This window comes from Fringilla coelebs (assembly GCF_963513975.1).
Source record: "Fringilla coelebs genome assembly, chromosome: 7".
Taxonomy (NCBI): Eukaryota; Metazoa; Chordata; class Aves; order Passeriformes; family Fringillidae; genus Fringilla; species Fringilla coelebs.
Window position 1 is genome coordinate 33,804,823 of NC_140035.1, and position 18,471 is coordinate 33,823,293.

At 43.1% G+C, this 18,471-nt stretch overlaps 1 protein-coding gene across 1 annotated transcript; it reads right to left on the reverse strand.

Moving 5' to 3' along the window:
- Positions 1-1,111: 1,111 nt before the first annotated feature.
- Positions 1,112-17,265, reverse strand: ACADL (acyl-CoA dehydrogenase long chain). Its single transcript, XM_084209082.1, has 11 exons — positions 17,108-17,265; positions 15,553-15,714; positions 12,911-13,048; positions 12,338-12,502; positions 11,364-11,430; positions 9,987-10,151; positions 9,247-9,348; positions 7,349-7,462; positions 5,164-5,291; positions 3,117-3,203; positions 1,112-1,774 (listed from the first exon to the last, which is right to left on the reverse strand). Exons 1-11 carry the CDS (start codon positions 17,179-17,181, stop codon positions 1,681-1,683), a joined length of 1,296 nt encoding a protein of 431 aa, XP_084065208.1. The 5' UTR covers positions 17,182-17,265; the 3' UTR covers positions 1,112-1,680.
- Positions 17,266-18,471: the final 1,206 nt, after the last annotated feature.

The window sequence follows — 18,471 nt, forward strand, 5'->3', positions numbered from 1 at the left end:
TTGTCTCACATTGCAAAGTGGAAATTGAAAATTGCCATTTTAAACTTGCTTCCCATTAGAGAGGGGTAGGTTCGGAATACCTCAGTCAGTGCTATTTTTTGTGGGGGGGAGATGCTTCATTTTGCAAAAAGTGGATGGAAAGTCTAGCTCAGGAGCACAGAGGAGCCCTCAAGGCAGGCTGCAGGACCTGGATCTGAGTTGCTCTGCCAACTACCCCATCCAAAGCGTGCAGCCCTGTAGGCGGTGCCGGTCCGGGGTCCCCCAGAGGCACAGCACTTGGTGGATACACGCAAATTCCCAGCGGGAAGTTTCCATCCGCGGTTTAAATCCCGGCTGGGACACGCGGGGCGGGCGCGGAGCGGCCCCACCCCTGCAAGCCCGCCGGCCCCGCCCCCGCCTCACGGCCGCCGGCCCCGCCCCGCCGCGCGCACGGACCGTTACCCCCGCCCCGCCCCCACCCCGCGCATGCGCACCCGCCACTCCCGCCGCGGGAACCAACCGCCGCCCGGCCCCTCCGTGCCCCCGCCGCCTCACGGCGCCCCGCCGCGCCGCGCCCCGCGCTTGCCTCCGCGTCCGGCGGGTTCTCCGCGGCGGCACCGGCGCCGGCGCCGCCTCAACCCCGCACAGCACGGCGCCCGCCACGGCTCACACTGCCGCTCTTGAAGAGTCCGCGCCCAGCTAAAGCGCAGCGCGGCGGGGCGGGGCCTCCCCCGCTCCTCAGGGGGAGGAGCGCGGCCAATCCGGGGCGCCGGGGGGCGTGGCTCGGGCTGGGGGCGTGGCCTCCCGCCATTGGCGGGGCCCCGCCTGACGCGAGGACACCCCCCCGCGCGCCAGGGCGTGTGGGAGGGGAGGGCGCAGCGCCGCTCCCCGCTCCCAACAGCACCGCCTCTTAACGCCCGGCACGGGTAAAGAGCTGAAAAACCCTCCTAAAAAAAAACCTAAACACATACACACACACACAGACCGAGTTACTGCGCCAATAAATAGCCCTCAAGTTCAACTGCATCACACTGCCTCCCTCCGAACTCCCCCTCAGCGCCCTGAGGTGAACGCGGGCGCAGAGGGAGAAGCCCCGTTTCCCCGCGGGCTTTGAAGTAACCGCAGACAAGCGTGAGATTGCATAGAAATGCTTTATTATGTTTATTTGACCAAAGTAATTAAAATAAGGCATTTCGGGTTAGATGTAAACATAGGGGTCAGCTGCACGGCAGGCAGGTTCTGCACAGTGAGCAGGTGTATGGCAACAACAGCAAGAGTGTCAAGTTCTGCTTCTCAAGGGGAAATACAAATTCGAAGTTACATTAATATTTAATTTTGTTTATTTGTTATATGGTTTCTCTCGAGATTAGATTCTGAAAAGCAAGGTTTGGATTCAACACAATGGGTTCAGGTCTAAAAGACCAAGAGTTCCAGAGATAAAATTGCCTTTCACTACTGCAGCTCTTGACACCCAGAGAATACTCCGTGTTGTACAAAGACATTTAAATTTTACGTTCATTATATATTAGATATCCTGCATGTGACCACATTTTCATTACTAACATGTGCTTTAAGTGTCACTTCCTTTAAAGAACATTTTACAGCATATTTATTTTACTTACATTCTGGTGTCTGATTTTACGCCATATATTAATATAGAAAAGGATTCTGCAAGACTCTGCAAAGTAGCAATCATCTGCCCTACTTGTCACTGACAATGTCTCTAGCAATAAGTTCTTTCATTATTTCATTGGTACCACCATAGATTGGCTGAACACGGGCATCCACAAAAGCTCTGAGGGAAGAAAAAAAACAAAACAAGGAAATATTACAAACAATGCCTCAGAATGACCACATAAGAAAAAAAAAATAAGGAGCATTTTATTTTTAGCGATCCCTCTTTTCAAAGTATATTCTTCCCATTGATAAAAGTAGTTCTTATTTTCTAAGAGGATTCAACTACCTATTGAATATTACAACTTTCCAGGGTGTTGTGTGCCAAATCAGGAACTGGGTCAGCATCTCTTCCCTGTTTGTTTATAGTGTAAAGTCTCCACTATTGCCTCTAATTAAACAAAAAAAATAAAGCCCTATAAACCCAGACTCCTGCTGCTACTCCACTCCCAATTCTTGTTCCTGGTGACAGCACATAGGGTGATGACAGAGCTTTTTCATCTCCATTCTGCTTCCTCACACAGGAGCAACGTGGCATTCTCTGGAAATCTACTTCTTACTGGACCTCAGAGATAATAAAACCCTGTGTGGGGAACTACTGTACACACAGACAAGCGGGGGGGGTTCAAGGACACCCCAACTGGCCTTCCTTTAACAAGACAGTGCAGATCACAATTACACTCCATGAAAACATGGAGGAACAAGTTATTTTAAAGGAACATTTCATACTCAATGTATTTAAAATTTAAATAAAAGATAAACTTCCTCAGTTAAAAAAATTAGCTTACTTGTGACAACTACACAGCAGTCCTGTGTTTGCTACTTCTACTGTCAGATTACCACCTCTTTGACATATTTAATAAAAACAGCACAAAATCTCTGCTTAGTGTGTCACATAGCCTGTACACAAACTCCACAGCTAACACACAAGGATATATACAAAAGCTTCAAAAATGGCTCCAAATTCATGTCAGAAAAAAATGGGAATGGCAAATTTCTTTGTCTACATATAAATCTCTTTACTTTTTCATTTTAAAAGGTGTAATAAAGCTGAATGTATGCCAGTTATGCCCTTGATTTAATTACTTGATACTCAGTGGTAGAAGAAATATGTTTTCTTCACCCATATGCATTTAATTTCAGATAAAACATAAAACTAGCTCCCCTCATTTCCACTTTTTATAGTTTTGCTGCTGTTTCTTCAATTAAAATTTTCTTCTAAAAAAAACAACTTTTGTGAAAAAAATCCCAGACAATAATTGCTGAACAGATTTTGAGTTATTTGGAGAACTAAAACAAAGCCTTCTTGCAGACATCTGTACAGTAATTTCAATTAAATACAATGAGAAAATGAACAGTAAATCACTGCCAACACTTAACAACAAACACACAGATGCAGAGGAAGTGCCTCATTTGACTTTGCAGGTAATCTTTCATCATACAGTGTGAAAAGTTACACTTACTTTGCAATTGGATACTCCCACATGTACCCCCATCCTCCGTGCATCTGTACACACTGGGTAGCCACGCTGTTCTGGAGATCAGAACACCTTAAATGGCCAAAAGGAAATTTGCTGTTAGAAGGACATGATGTTGCAAAAGATAAAGATATGTTCACAAGACAAAAACATAATATCATTAGTAAGGAATAAATACTGCTCAGTTGAATGCATTAAAGGTTTGTTCCCTTTATGAGACAGCTTTTGGAGAAGGAAAGGTTTCAAAACAGACAGGCTTGTTTACCTTTCTCACGAGCCAAGAGATTCCTTTTGTGAAGCAAGTTGGTAGAGTCTCTTTTCTTGCCAAATCACTCAGCTTTGTCAGAAATTAACAATAATCCAGGCTTCCCCCCACCACTGCCATTAGCAACACACCAGGATACGCTTTGAGCATAACCATCACCTGGGCATAATTTATTTTCTGCAATACTTTCACAAGAGCTTTTACTGCAATAGCCTTCAATTCTTAAAACATACTGTAATTCTCCAACAGCATTTGTTGACTAAAAAATATGGATTTAGTAGCAAAAAAAGAAATTAATTTTTTTCCAGCTCAAGCTGTAGTTAGAAGACATGAAAAAAACCACTTTCTAAGCATACAGCTTTCAGTGGCAACAGAAGAAATGAAAATGAAAAGCTAATTGCTTCTCCTGGAATAATGGTCTTTTCCCCAAACCATCCCCTCATTCATTAAAATCCTTACAGTTTATTATACCAAATGTAATTCTGCAGCTGTGAGCTACTGCTACTGTCCTTCCTAAATATATTCTCAAATTCAAAATTTTAGGTATGTATCACAACCTATCACCACAAGAAAAACCAAACCAAAACAACCCTACAGACCTTTTCCAGATAAGAAAAGAGATGCACAAACCAGGTTTTAAAATCCTTCAAAGCTCTAACTCAAGTCACTGCCTATACAAAAAGTTTGAAGGAAAATTCAAGACTGGAGAGAATGTCCCACTACATTAGGGAATAAAGCAATTCTACATTCAAGCATTTTCTGGACCATTTAAGTGAGTCTTATGGAAGGGTCACAGGGACACCACTGGGGAAAGAGGAAACCCACAACAAATCATGCTGGTAAACAGCTGTGAAAGTGAGGGATTTTCAAAAGCCTTGCTTAGGGAAATTTGTTGAGGGAATGAGTCTGCATATCTCAGCTGGCATTAGCTGCTTCCTCCCCCTTGAAATGGAATGCCTCTGCTTCTGTACCTGGTACTTCTAGGTAATCACTGCCAGGAAGAGCCCTCAGAACCCTTCCTTCCATTGTAAATATTTCTGCACATTTCCCCTATACTTACTTTGAAAAGCCTAAAAACTCTAACCGTGTGTATCTTCCATTAACTTCTTTGCTCGTGTCTCATGTGGCTTTTTCCTCCCATGTTTGCAACAAGCTATAACTATACAAATTCATGTACCACTACCTTAGGTGCTTCCAGTTGTTTTGCTCTGGTAAAACTAAGTTAACACATGACACCACCAAGTACAGGCTGAGGGAAAAGTAGTTCTGGACAATATAGGAAAGCACTGTTCAGTCTCAGTTACAGCACCAGCTGTAGCCAACTATTTCTTCCCAAAACCAGATAGCTTTAAAAACTGGCTAGGCCAAACAGCTATTCTTAAGCAATACTAACTAAACAGTATCATAGAGCTTCAAATATATGTAAATTTGGCTCCAAATATTCACATTTTGCTTTAAAAACAAAAAGCCATATACCGCATTAAAAAAAAACACCAAAGAAAATGAAAAAACCACCCAACAACAATTTGCTAACAATAAAATGCAAATTTTTGTCTAAACACCATTGGAGCACTTGCTTTTACTTAAAGCTAAAGCAGAGGCATGTAATCTTGTAATTAATGGAAGCCTATTTTAAAAGCATGCCTTTATTTTGAAATGGATCTCGTTAAACAACCCTAGTTTTCAATGTAACTCTGACTTTTGCTGCCCACATCATTAGAGTTAAGACCATGCAAGTGACACCCCCAGATGACTGTGAGCACATACCAGTACTTGGCCATGGAGACTGTGGCAGAGTCAAGGCGTTTGTCTGCATGCAGCTGCAAACAGCTGTCCACAAAAGCTCGGCCCACACAAATCTGAGTCTTTATTTCAGCCAACTTGTGCTGTATTGTCTTGTTTTGGAAGAGGATAGAGAGGGGAGAGGAAATAAGTACACTGTACTTTAGGTAGAAAACACAGCATTTTCCAAAAGGATTGCTGTCAGCAATTGCTATTTCAAACTTTGGCTTTGTACATCAGAAGACACCAGACAATTATGTATTCACTAGTCCTATTAGACAAAGTTGCTGCTCTTTACATCTCAAGGTCAACTCCAAACACAAATTTAAGAGAAAAAGCACAAGAGAAGGGGAAAACAAATTCCTAGAGAGCACATGGCAGAAGGCCCAGAGTGCTCTGTCACTCTCGGCTCCCTCTGGCGAGGGAATGTCCTTTCACTCTGTAGAGCCATGAACTTTCCCAATTAATAACACTTCATCATCTGTTGAATGTTTTTTCTATGTATTCTTCAGAGTTTAAGCTACATGCAAAGAGACTGAAGCAAAAAATAAAAGGAATTTTAGAATATCAAAGTTTCTCAGCACCTAATCCTGTCACATTGGAAAACAGGTTTAGATAGAAGATGTAAAATCTATCATAAGGTTATGTAAGACCAGACCAGGCAGGCATTCAACCCCCTTCTTGTAATTCTGGTAGGGAGGGGATAAAAACATCACCCACTAATAAAAGCTCTTTCTTATTTCAGTTCTAGAAATATATATTAAGAAAAAAAAAATTGCTTCCCTTGACAATAAATACACTGGACCAGTGTACTACTACAAGGAAAGAATTCATTTCAAATGCTGTAACATGGCATGACTAAATGAATTAGCCCAAGGCAGAGCTCTAATTGGAAAAAATTATTTATAATATGCACACTCAAGTCATCAGCAACAAAAAGAGATATGCAGAAATTCATTATTCTGGCAAAAAGAATATACTTTTTGAAATTTACTGTCCACCTGCTGGTGGCTTAGCCTAAAAAGGGAAACTATTTTGGAGATCTCTGCAGAGTGAACTACTACAAATAGGAAGCATCTCCTACCTACATTTAAACAAGCTAAAATTCAGCTCTTTTGTGTTTCAGTCACACAGTGAAATTTCCATCTGGAATTACGGATTCCTGAAGGTTAACTTTAAAAACTATGAAGATCATAATCCCCTGAAGGATATCTAGCATTCCAGCCTCCTAAAGTTTCAGCTCTGGTGCTCTTCACAACTAAAGATTTGAGCTTGACAAACAAAGTCTCAAGATGTAGAAATGGAATTTTTTGTTAAATATTTCAAAAGCATATCAAAAAAAGAGGCAGCCAACATCTTTAGCCTATATGAGTCAGTTCTATCCTATAAACCAAACATGGAGGAGCTTGGCCTCCTTCAGCCCTAAGAGTTTATGTCCTTGTCAGGAAAACTGTAGTACAGCAATCCTGTGGAAAGCAACATCTATTTTATGACCGCAGAGTGTAGGCACAAACATCTCAAAATTCAATTACCTACCCCCATCAGGAGGGAGCTCTGCCCACAGAGCATCACCCAACATTTTTACATGCACCTACACAAACACCCAGACTGCTGCTGGCTGAGGAATCTCATCCCAACATTCATAAAGCGCCTCCACAGCACTCGGGCAGCAAGGTCACTGCTGGGAGTCCCCCTCCTCCAGGGGCATCCAAAATAATGTTTCTGCAATGCTCTGTGTGCAGAGGAACACCTGCACAGGCTGCCCCCAGGATTTCAGGCACAGACAAATAGAGGCAGGTGTGATGGACCCTGTGATTAGAGCCTCTGGCAGTAAAATGCAAGCCTCAGATGAACAAGGGAATCATTCTTCAGCTGCAGCAAGGAGCCAGGATACTTCCTGCCTACCTACTTCCCTCTCAGAAGCAGCACTGCTGGGATGTTACTACCCAAGTCATAAGATATAAACATTAAGGCTTTTCTTTAAAATTATTATTTTTGCATTTCAAAAATGAAAAACAGTCACAGAGGCAGAAACCTACCCCAGGGAAAGCTTTGAAAATGACCCTTTCAAAACAGCCCAGTAATTTTCACTTGGTCACTACTTCACGTGCACAGCTGTACAGCAAACACACACTAGAATCTGTACGCAAGCAGCTCAGTTCTAACTCACCTGCAAATGTGCAATTGTCTTCCCAAAAGCTTTTCTTTGCCTCACATAATTCCTTGTTTCTTCAAACATGAATTCACAGCTAGCAAGAGCCATATCAGCAATTAGCAGTCTTTCCTTTTGAAACACAAATTACAGAATGCAGTTGAGTTAGTCCTACATTTCTCCACATCAGATGCACAATTAGGACACAGATGTTCAGTGCTGTTCATTAAGGGAGTGGGAGCAGAAGTCACATAAAACATCAAACCAGACATACTGCATTACTGAAATTAATGAGTTGGACAAATGCCTTGCTGTCTAAAGCTCACTTTTAAGGCTTTACTGGCGTAATGCTCCATCTCAATGACTCAAAAAATAGCTACAGATTGACCACAGGAATCTTACTGACTGAAATATTCCCATCAGATTCTGTTTCAATTATTGGCTTCCACTGCTCAGCTAAAACAACAACTATATTTAACAATTTCAGTAGGACAACTCTAGGGGAAAAAAAAAACTACAAAAAAGGTCTTGTTTTTCCTTCATTGCACAGCGAAAAACAAAAACTACATGCACAATATTTTCTGGCAACATGGAAACAGTCTCATGCATTGCATTGAATCTGTTCATGCGACATCTATTTAAAGCATTAAAAGATTTCCTTTGATCAGGTTTTATATTTACTCACACTATAAAATTAAAAAATATGATCCCTACCAAATAAAGCAAGTATGTCGTAGCCTTGACAAAGCACAGACACATTTTGGAAAACATTGCCTCCTTGTCCTCCAAAATAATTCCAAAACTTCATAAACTGATTTGTAAAGTAGCAAGGTTTTTTGGCAGCTAAACAATTTCTTTACTTTGTTGTATGAACAGAATTCCAAGTAACTTTAATATGCTTCTACTTGCAGAAGAGTTAAAACAGCAGTGCTTGTTTCTTGAAAGAGAATGCCAAATGGATCAGAGATGTCCAAGCTATACTTAATTTACTGAGAAAAGTGCTTCCATACTAGAAGTACACAAGAAATCTGTGGTCTGTTCTTTTTAATACACTACCCTCAGGTTTTTCAATAGCTGGGTTGCTGATCAAGAGATCTGTCTTTGAGCTGGTGGGATATCAACACTTTCAGCAATGCCCAAAGAATCCTACACCTAGCACTGTATGCTTCAGTTAAAAACCAGCAGTATCAATGAAACATTGCACACAAGACTGTCAGAGACTGGTAAAGATTGATGTCTTGAGACATTTTGGGATGCATGTGTGGGGGCAGGGGGGCAGGACGGGCCCTGCTCTGCACACCACAGCACCCAGCCCAGCCCTGCAGTGTCTGTCAGTTGTGGCACACTGCAGGCAGTGCCCCACTCTTGCCAAAGCCAGCTCCTGAGTGGCTGAGTGAACATGGTCCCATCTGGGAGGGCCATGGTGGCTCTGGGGTTTAAAAGGCTGACCTCAAGGGGGAGTCTCTACCTCATTATCACTGGAACTCAGGAGTTGGTAGTTACATGTGTGTTTTTCTGTATTTTTTCTATCTTTCTCCCTTTCTTCTTCTAATTCTCTTTTCATGGAAAATTTTGGGTAACGTAACATTGGACAGGTGTAAAGGTTGTTAAGTTAAACAGACTAAGTTATTGTTAAGGCAAGGGTTTTATGTTAATTGGGTGTTGCACTACATCCTGTGTCAAAGTTCCTTGATTTTCTACATTTTGCCAGTAAACTTGTATAATTTTGACCTCTTGAGAATATCTGGTTGCTATTTCTCCTGTGAGCTTAACACATAGAAATGTTTTGGGGTTTTACAAAGGCATCCCGCTTCAGCAACCCAGGTGGCTCACCACAACACATGAACTTCACATCTAATGACAAAATCTGTCTCTCTATTCTTCCTGCAGACAGCAAACACTCACATTCCTTTTACCTGAGGCAGCTCTGCCATCAGATAGTAGAAGCCTTTGTTCTCTTTTCCAAGCAAGGCACTGGCTGGCAACCGCACATCTTCAAAAAACAGCTCTGCTGTGTCCTAAGAGGATTTGAAAGGCAACAGTTGAGTCTGACACTCTCATCCCAGTAAACTAATTTTTCCCTATTGTTTTCTTGCTACTGTGCACTTTAACTTGAAATCCCAGATTTAGCCTGGAAGGATCCTCCAGAAGTCATTTAGCTTACATCCTATTCAGAGCAGCTCCAGAAAAACAATCAGCTGAGGGCCTTGTCTAGTTAAGCCTCCCAAAGCTCAAAAGATGAAGGCTCCAGGGCCTCTCTCAGCCCCTGTGCAAGTATCCAACCACTTTCCTGGTGGACCTTTTTTCCTAATACCTACTAAGAATTTTCCTCAATGTAATTTATGTCCTTTGCCACTCTCCTCCTCAAAAAAGGAACAGGCCCCAGCATCTCTATAGCTAAACACATCAGTAAATTCCTGTTCTTTCAGGCTTCTTCCAAGTAAATGCATCCAGCTTCCTCAGCCTCTCTTTGTACATTACATGCTTCAGACTTCCACAGGAAAATCAGGATCCATTACATTGCATGTTTGTGCTCTGAAGTCTAACAATTAGAACGGAACCATAGTTCCATCTTATATTTATTAAGCATTTGCCAGGCATTAAGTGGGTTTAGACTTTCTCCAAATCCATTGCATTAGAGGCTGAATGAACTCACTTGAGCTTTCAGGCCAATTTTGTGAAGTTTGCGCCCTTTGATGAAACCTTTTGTTCCATTTTCCACCAGAAAAAGGCTGATCCCATGAGCAGGGGATCGGGCCTCCCGGTTTGTAACCGCAACCACGATCACCACGTCGCTCATCCAACCATTAGTGATGAACGTCTGCAAAAAAAAAAAAGAATTTAGAATAAAGCAAGGTGGATAGAGGTTACAAGAGATCACCAAGCAGCAGAAAGTAAAATTACACTGCCACTTTCAAAGGTGAACTGAAAGGCAAAGTTCAAGTGTCCAGAAGAATTTCAAGCTTTAGATACTAAGTGTTTAGGAACAAGGCAGACATTAATTTGGGAAGTATTGTGAAGGGACAGAAGTGTGAAGTTAAAGAATGCACAGATCTGTTTCTTCTGTCTGTCCCATGATAAAGAAGGAATATAGTATCAAATGTAGATATTAAATAGACACAGAGGTTCTCTTGTCTAGAAATTAAATTATTTAGGCATAACACTCAAAACTATCAACAACTTCTTGTCACAACTGTTTACTATTACCCTGCAGAACAACTCATGAGCCTGGTCAAATGGATCCATCTTAAATCCAGCCAAAGACCGCTTTCTGTCCTGTGTGGCTTCAAATGAGTGGCATGGGCACCTTTTCAGCACCTGTGCACATATATCTGCTTACACACATTGTCACCACTGAAATTCTGCTAAGATCAGAAGTCTCTATCACTACTATGTTATCAGCAGTAGTACAAAAGAAGATTAAGACATTTCATAGCTTTGAAAAAAATGGTCTGTTGAATCTACACTCCCACTTCAACACTATTTCTGCCTTATTTTTCATTATGGTAATGAAAAAACTGCTTTGCCACAACTTGACACCACAGTGAGAGCATCTGATGCAGCTGTTTTGTTTTTTTTCTAACAAGACCAGCAAGCTCCTGAATAAAGATTGCATTGTGGCAAATCAAGTTTTCACTCAGGCCACAGAAGATTTCACAGAAGTAGTATATATATTTTATTGCTAAACATCAGTACTAACAACCATACTGTTCATACTGCACAGCCCATTTTTCCCCCCACTCATTCACAGTTTAAGGGAAAATAAGCCTTTTAATAGGCTACAAAAAACAACTTATACAAACCTTCCCATAAATCAGTTTGTAAATTGCCTACAGACATATCTCAAGACCTATAAAAAAAGGCAACTGGAAAAAAAAAAAAACCCACCTACAACATAACCCACACAAAAAACCCCAAACAAATAGTAAAATGATTGGGAGGAGATGCTGAGAGCAGAGCACATCCTGCTGCATTCAGCTAAATGTGTTCAGTTCCTAAAGCCTATGAGCAGCATGTATGTCAGTGCACTTACCTTACTCCCATTAAGAATCCAGTCACTTCCATCTTTTTTTGCATATGTCCGTACTCCCTGCAAGTCACTGAAACAGAATTCAAAAGGTCCTTCACAAAACCATTCCAGAAGCTGCAAATTGTATCTTGGATTCTATCCAGTACACAATAAGATAGATTTTATACCATCCAGACATGAGCTCAATGAAAGAATAGTGAGACACCATGAAAAAGCTGAGTGTAACAGAAACCATAAGCAGGGTGTGGAAAAGGATGATAAATCTATGCAACCATACAGGAGCATGAAGCCCCATTTCCCCATCCCTGCTTGTGGGAGGTGGTGCAATGCAAGCACTGACATCAACAGGTCAGCATCCACTTACACAGTACACCTCAGACAACAAATGGCAGATAAAACCAATCCTCTTCACAGGCTCAATCCTGATCAGGAGGCTCTGTGAAGAGCCATGAGCAACATCTGCCATTTGTAGAAACCTAACAGGTTTTCCACTTCATGTGTCCCTCTCTCCTTTGCAAACTGGCCAGATCAGTAGTGTCTACTCCAAATGTGTGCTGGGCAAGGAGGGACATTTCTCTGAAAGGATTCAAAGGAAAGGAAAACAAGGTGTTCTGTTCTAGAGAAAAAGCTAACAGTAAAGCCAAGCCTTCTTTACCAAAGTATGTAATTTCCCACTTTTTTTCCCATATTAAGTATGTTCACATGCAAGCAAGTTGATAACTATAAACTCAAGACTACAGAAGCAAGTACAAAGCATATTTGCCCACAGTGGGACAATACATAAATGGATTCTGAGCTACTATCTTGAAACTACAAAGCTGTAATAAAGTAATCTATAACAGGTTTTTTGAGTCTTGCCTATAACGTGGGATAGTCTAGTCTGTAAAGTAACTAACCAGGAGGCTCAGAATGTTTTTCACTGACAAAGCAACAGACAGCAAATAATGTTGAGACCACTGTTTTAGTATTTGGCTTACCTGCCAGCCCCAGGTTCTGTCATGGCAATAGCTCCAATGCATTTGCCTGCAACCATCTGGGGGATAAAGCGTTTAATCTGTTCTTCAGTGCCATAGTTCGCAATGTAGGGCATGACTATATCTGAATGAAGGCCGAACCCTGGGCCTGTACAGTTAACATACATCCTGGAAAAAAAGGGGAGGGGGAAGTTCAGAGAAAAGTCCTACCAAAGACTTGAACACTGAACTTGCACCGTTACAACACAGAGACAGTAATGAAGAGAACCCCACTACACAGAAGTCTCAGATCTTTTACCATTATGTACAGAATTTAATTTCACAGCCAAATGGGTACATAACCTACCAGGCTATAAAAAAGGCTTCCCCCAGTCACAAAGCCACTGCTACTCAAACAATGATACAGAATACATAAAACAGGAGGAATTTACATATACGTAAACTATCCTTTCCACAGCAAAGACAACATCATTTTCTGTAAGAAAATGTAGTCCACGATTAGGATAACTTATTAAAAAAAATACAGTTACAAACAATAAGAACATTGAAATTCTTCCTGAAGCATGCAGTACTCACTGCTCCTCCCAGACAACGGCTGAAGAGAGAATATCTGCTCCAATGCCTCCATGCTTTTCAGCAACAGCAACACCCAGCAAGCCCTGCTGTCCAGCTTTTTCCCAGAGCTCCCTGCTCACTTGGCCATCCTTCTCCCACCTGTGGAATGAACACAAAGCCAGGGTCACACACTGAACCCCCCACGTGCTCCTGTTTATCTGTCACGGCTGCTGCTTCACACTGGAACACCAGCAGACAGCGTGAAGGGACACAGACAGTTCCATGTCACAGTCAAGAAGCAGTGCCTTAACCACAGAGCTTCTTATCTTCAAGTCCACAGATGACACCGGCATTGCAGGGACGCCAACTCCAAAACAAGTCCGAGCTCCTGCTGCCAGTGTGCAACCTGACAAGATTTCATTAAGGCTTGTTATGACTCTTACACCAGACTGAGATTTAGGCAATTTAGCCCCAGCCATCTGGATAATTACAGGCAGGTCTTTATCCTCCTAACATTCCATTTATACATGTACATTTACCCACATAAAAAATGAGAATAACACATCATTATATTTCAAAGGTTTCAACTCTACCAATGAAAAATGCTTTATCAGAACCAAATGATACCATATTAGTCAGTTTTGTATAAAAATCTGTCCCTGTGCACTTCTTATGAGTCAGTACTGCATCTTGGTAAATTACTGCTTTAAGGTACTTTCAAGTTTGTTTAAACAGATAGTTGAGGCTTATCTGCTGACAGCTTGCAACTGTCAGCAGGACAGGAATCACCTATTCCTGGAAAATTAGTGCCTCTTTATGGGGTTTGCCAACTCAATAGGGATGGCCATTAATGGTCCAGGTTTTCTTTTTTCTCCTAATGCCACAACTAAAAAATTATATGGTAAACAGATTATATCAGAGATGTTCCTCTGACACACCTGTGTGCAGCAGAGCTATACCACAGCTATTTACCTGCAGTTAATCAAGTATCTTATCCTACATAAAAAACCAGAACCCTAGAATCACAGAATGGTTGGATTGGGAGGGACCTTAAAGCTCATCCAGTCCTGACCCCCTTCCATGGGCAGGGACACCTTTCACTAGCCCAGGTTGCCCTAAGTCCCATCCAACCTGGCTTTGTTCACTCCCAGAGATGGAGCAGCCACAGGCTCTCTGGGCAAGCTGCTCCAGTATTTAAGTTGATTCACAGAGCTCTTGCTCCTACACTGGAAATCTTAAATCTCTTTTCCAGAATTTAAGCTAATTCACAGAGCTTTTGCTCCTACACTGGGAATCTTCAATCTCTTTTTACCATCTTCTCTTTCCCCCTACTTTCACGGACATTCCTGTCTCTACTTCACCCAGCACCAAAGCTTCTCCTCCTCCCAATAATCCACAATTGCATTATTGATGCTACATTTATTTCTTCACCTCAGCTCAGACAATTAATGTTCTGTGCCTGAGGCCTCCTTGATTCCTGGAAAGGTGTGAGAAAAGAGTGGTTCAGAGGCCACTGAAGTGATGCAATAATACAAGCTGAACTTGATACAGCCTCCCTAAGAAATTGTTGCATCAGCAAGATGGCAAATAGGATCTTCAGCAACCTCAAGCAGAGCCAATACATGTCCACAAACCTGCTCTGGAAGTCCTTCCAACACAAAATGAGGGAAAACATCTGGTTTTATGAACAGAATATGACTGTGCAGTGGAAGAGCATACCACTACAAGGTTGTGGTTTGAGGATTAAAAAAAAAAACCAACAAACTCTCACCAACCCTGCCGTAAGCCTCCTGCTGCCCATTCCTGCCCCAGAGCTATGATCTCCCACCCACTCAATTGAGGCACCTCAGCTGTTTGTGGATACACACTTCAGCTGTGGCAGGAACCTCTCATCCAGCAGGGCCATTTCACAATAAGCCCTTTGCTATCCCTTGCTGTTTTCACTTCAAGCAAACTAGAAATTGCTTCAGACACTACTACAGCTTGACACTTTTGGTTCAAAACCATACCCTGAGTTAATTTCTTTCCTTTTCACCAGTACAATGTAATTGGATATGACTAAAATAAGGGCTAAAGCCCTAGTTTTAGCTCTAGTTCAGTGGAATTGCAACGCTTCTACTCTGTACAGACAACGCACGTACCTCCACAGAGACAAAAGAAAAATAAAGAAATTCAAAGATGTTTCTTGCAAGTTTCTTGGTAATACATAATTCACCTCACCATGCTATAGGTACTTGCATGTAGCTACAAAATTTACTGCAAGAGAGACAGTGACACATGACCAAAGTCTTTTTCAGTGATTATTTCCCAGTAGTGTGGGAACTGAACTGCCCCCCAACTCTATCCCAAAAACATCTGTGTCATTTAATCCCAGAGGCAGGGAAACTTTGCTGCAGCTCTGCAAACTGCATTTGTCTGCTTGTGGGCCTAAGCTCAGGATGCCTACACTGGAGCTCAAAGGATGCATTTAATTTTGATTATGTGATTTTTCCTTCATGCATGACTTTTCACAGGTTTGTTTTAATTTGGTAAATTTGAAATAGAAAGCTTGTACATGAAAACCAGTAATCTTTATATCCTGCTGTATCAGAAGTAACACCACACAAAGCATTTTGGGGAAAACTGAATTTTGGCAAACAAAAATGTATAGGAGGTTATCTTACTCTGCATGAAAAGGCAGGACTTCTTCCTGAAAGAATTTCCTGGCACTCTCCCTGAAGATATCATGATCTGATGAGAAGATCCTTCGAATGCCTATGTCAGTCAAAGTTTTAGCAGAAGATGGTTCCAGGCGCTTTGTGCCATGCTGTTCTGTCTGCAGAGGACTGGAAAAAGACATATTCATGCATCTGTTAGGACACAGGCACCCTTTTTGCCTTTTAAAAGGGAGGAAACTCCAGTCTTACTAAACACAGCTCGTATCCCAACTCTGGCACACCATTAGGTGTAAAGGATACCCATGATAAAAACAAAGAACTAGCACACACTGCACTCCACTGGGCTATAAATGGAAGTAAAACAAGGCTGGTTTGTTCTTAACAGTTCAAATAAATTAAAAACAAAAATAACACACATATAAGTAAAGTAATAAAATTACCCTAATGAAAACAAAAGTGTACTTCAACAACAACAACAAAAAACCTGAAACAGTGGTACATGTCAGTAGGAGAAACGAAACAAGGACAGTATAATTATGAAATAAGAGAGAAGGGGTTATAACACTTTTGTAGGGGTTTGGAACATCAAGGATGACATACTAGTTTAAGGCTGAAATAAAAAATCACCTCTCATATTTGTGCATTGGATTCTTTGACTTGCTTTTATTGTATTGCCACAGAACATCAGAAACTTTAAGTACAGAGCTGAATACATGGAAAAGGCATTCATTTTTCCCTTCTCAAACTATTTTCTTAGTCTCTCAGTTCCTCTGCACATCACCTGTGTGCAGTCCTACAGAACTCGGCTGAGCCTATGCTTATTTACTCTGCCACAGAGACAGAAGTCTTTACTTACTACTACACGGAGCTATTCAGGCTCTGCCAGTGCGATAATCCCCCTGAAACACCGAGTCTGCTTCTAACAATATCCGGAACAAATGAGATACAGCAACTTGCCTGTTGATACTTTGTACCCTCAAAGCCAGACATACAGTGACTCACTCAAAACCTCCACCTTATTTTTAACGCCGCTTAAGACGATGTTGAGTTTTATATTAGCCCAACCTTTTGTTTAAGTGTGCCACACAGGGAAGGGCCTGTCTGCTCCCTTCTTCTCATACTGGGAAGGACAAGAGGAAGGTCCGGGAAGGAGCGATCCCGCTCCCGCCTTTCTGCGGCTGCTGCCCGGGGGAACGCGGTGCCCGGGCAAGGTCGCGCCCGCTGTCGCTGTCACTGTCACCTGCTGCCAGCACGGGCCCCGCTGCTCCCGGCAAGTGGGGCAAAGGTCGGCACATCACAGCACGGATGTGCCAGGGCTCCGGGGGCTCGCCCAGGGCCCCCCCCACACACAGCGCCTGTAACACTCCCGTTACGCGTACACAGACCACCCGCACCCTCCGAGCACACACAGCACGGACAGACCTACAGCCGGCCCCGAGCAGCCGGGCAAAGCCATTCACCCCGCGCTCCTTACGGAAGCCAAGCTCAAGGGGCGCTCAGCCACCCTCACGGCTCGGTGCCCTCCGCCCCAGCGCTGCCCAGCACGGCCGGTCCCGCTCACCTGGGCTGGGCGGAGAAGGGCCGGGAGCCGGCGGCCCTCAGGAGGCCGCGCAGGCGGAGCAGCCGCGCCGCCATCTTACAGGGCAGGGCGGGACAGGACAGGGCGGCACCGCCGCGGCGGCCCCGGGAGTTATCCCTGCGCCCGCCTACCCGCGGCTGGAAAGCTCTTCCGGGCTGGAGGCGGGAGCACCGTGAAACATCAGTGTAATTAATATTTCTCTAACGTAGCTTTGCAATCGCGTCACGGAGGGGAGCGGCAGCAAAGCCGGACGAAGGGGTTGTGCGCTGAAGGCCGCTCCTGCGATGGCAGCCGGCGTGAGGGACGAGCCGGCGGGCACGGCTCCATCCCCCTTCTCCTTCTTCTTTCCCCTCAGGAAAGGGGGTGTCACCGCCCTGGGAGGCCATGGCGGGAAGCTGAGCCCCAACCCCTGAGGGCTGCCCCTCCCTGGGCCTTTTCGCCATTTCGCCTTCGGGGGCCCGGCCCTTCTGCTGTCAGCGGGTTCTGATTGGCACGACCTGCCCACCAAAATAATTTAGCAAGCGTTTTGTGTGGGCGGGTTTTTTCTTTTTTTTTCTTTTTTTTTTTTGTTACCCATCGCACAGCACCAGTTCACACCCTGAAGCAAAGTATTTCTATTCTTTTTTTAATTCTAGTTTGTGTAAAGTAAGGAGCTAGGTAGTAACCCATAAAGGGCTAGCTCCCCATTCGTCAAAGCTTTACACTACTTATATAGACTTTAACAGTCAAAGGAATACATTTTATTACAAAATCTTTTTACTAATTAGTACTCAAGCCCCTATTTGCTAGTTATTTCTCCCACTTCTCATGCAAATTAGTCCTCACATGCAGTTCTTCCCTCTGTTTGAGTCTAGAGTCTATTTTGAGTAGGTGGTGGATTAGCCAATGGTCGCAATGTCCCATTGCCAGAATTACCTTTCCTCCAGTTACTGCAATGCTCGTAACTGTACTGATTAACAATTAAAAAAACCTAAAAATTCAAAGTTTTACTCAGTTATTCACATCTTGGCGGGGGGGGATGGGGGCTTCATATCAGAGCAGGCATTTCTTTAGGGAAGAGCAAACCACTGGAAGTGGGGAGAAGGATAAAGATTTGATAGTCTGCTCATAGTTCTTCCTCCCTTTGGCTCCTGAAGTCACCCTGCTGCAGGGGGCGCAGCCCTGGCAGACGATACTCTCCCAAATCAGCCAATTTGGGAGAGTTTTGAGCCTTAAATGGGCATCTTTCTCCAAGAAAGGAGCTCCTATCAGTTTATTTTACCTACAATACCCTGACCTACAAACTGATAGATATAACTAGATATGCATTGAGATCTGATAACTAGATCTGATATCTAGAAAGTATG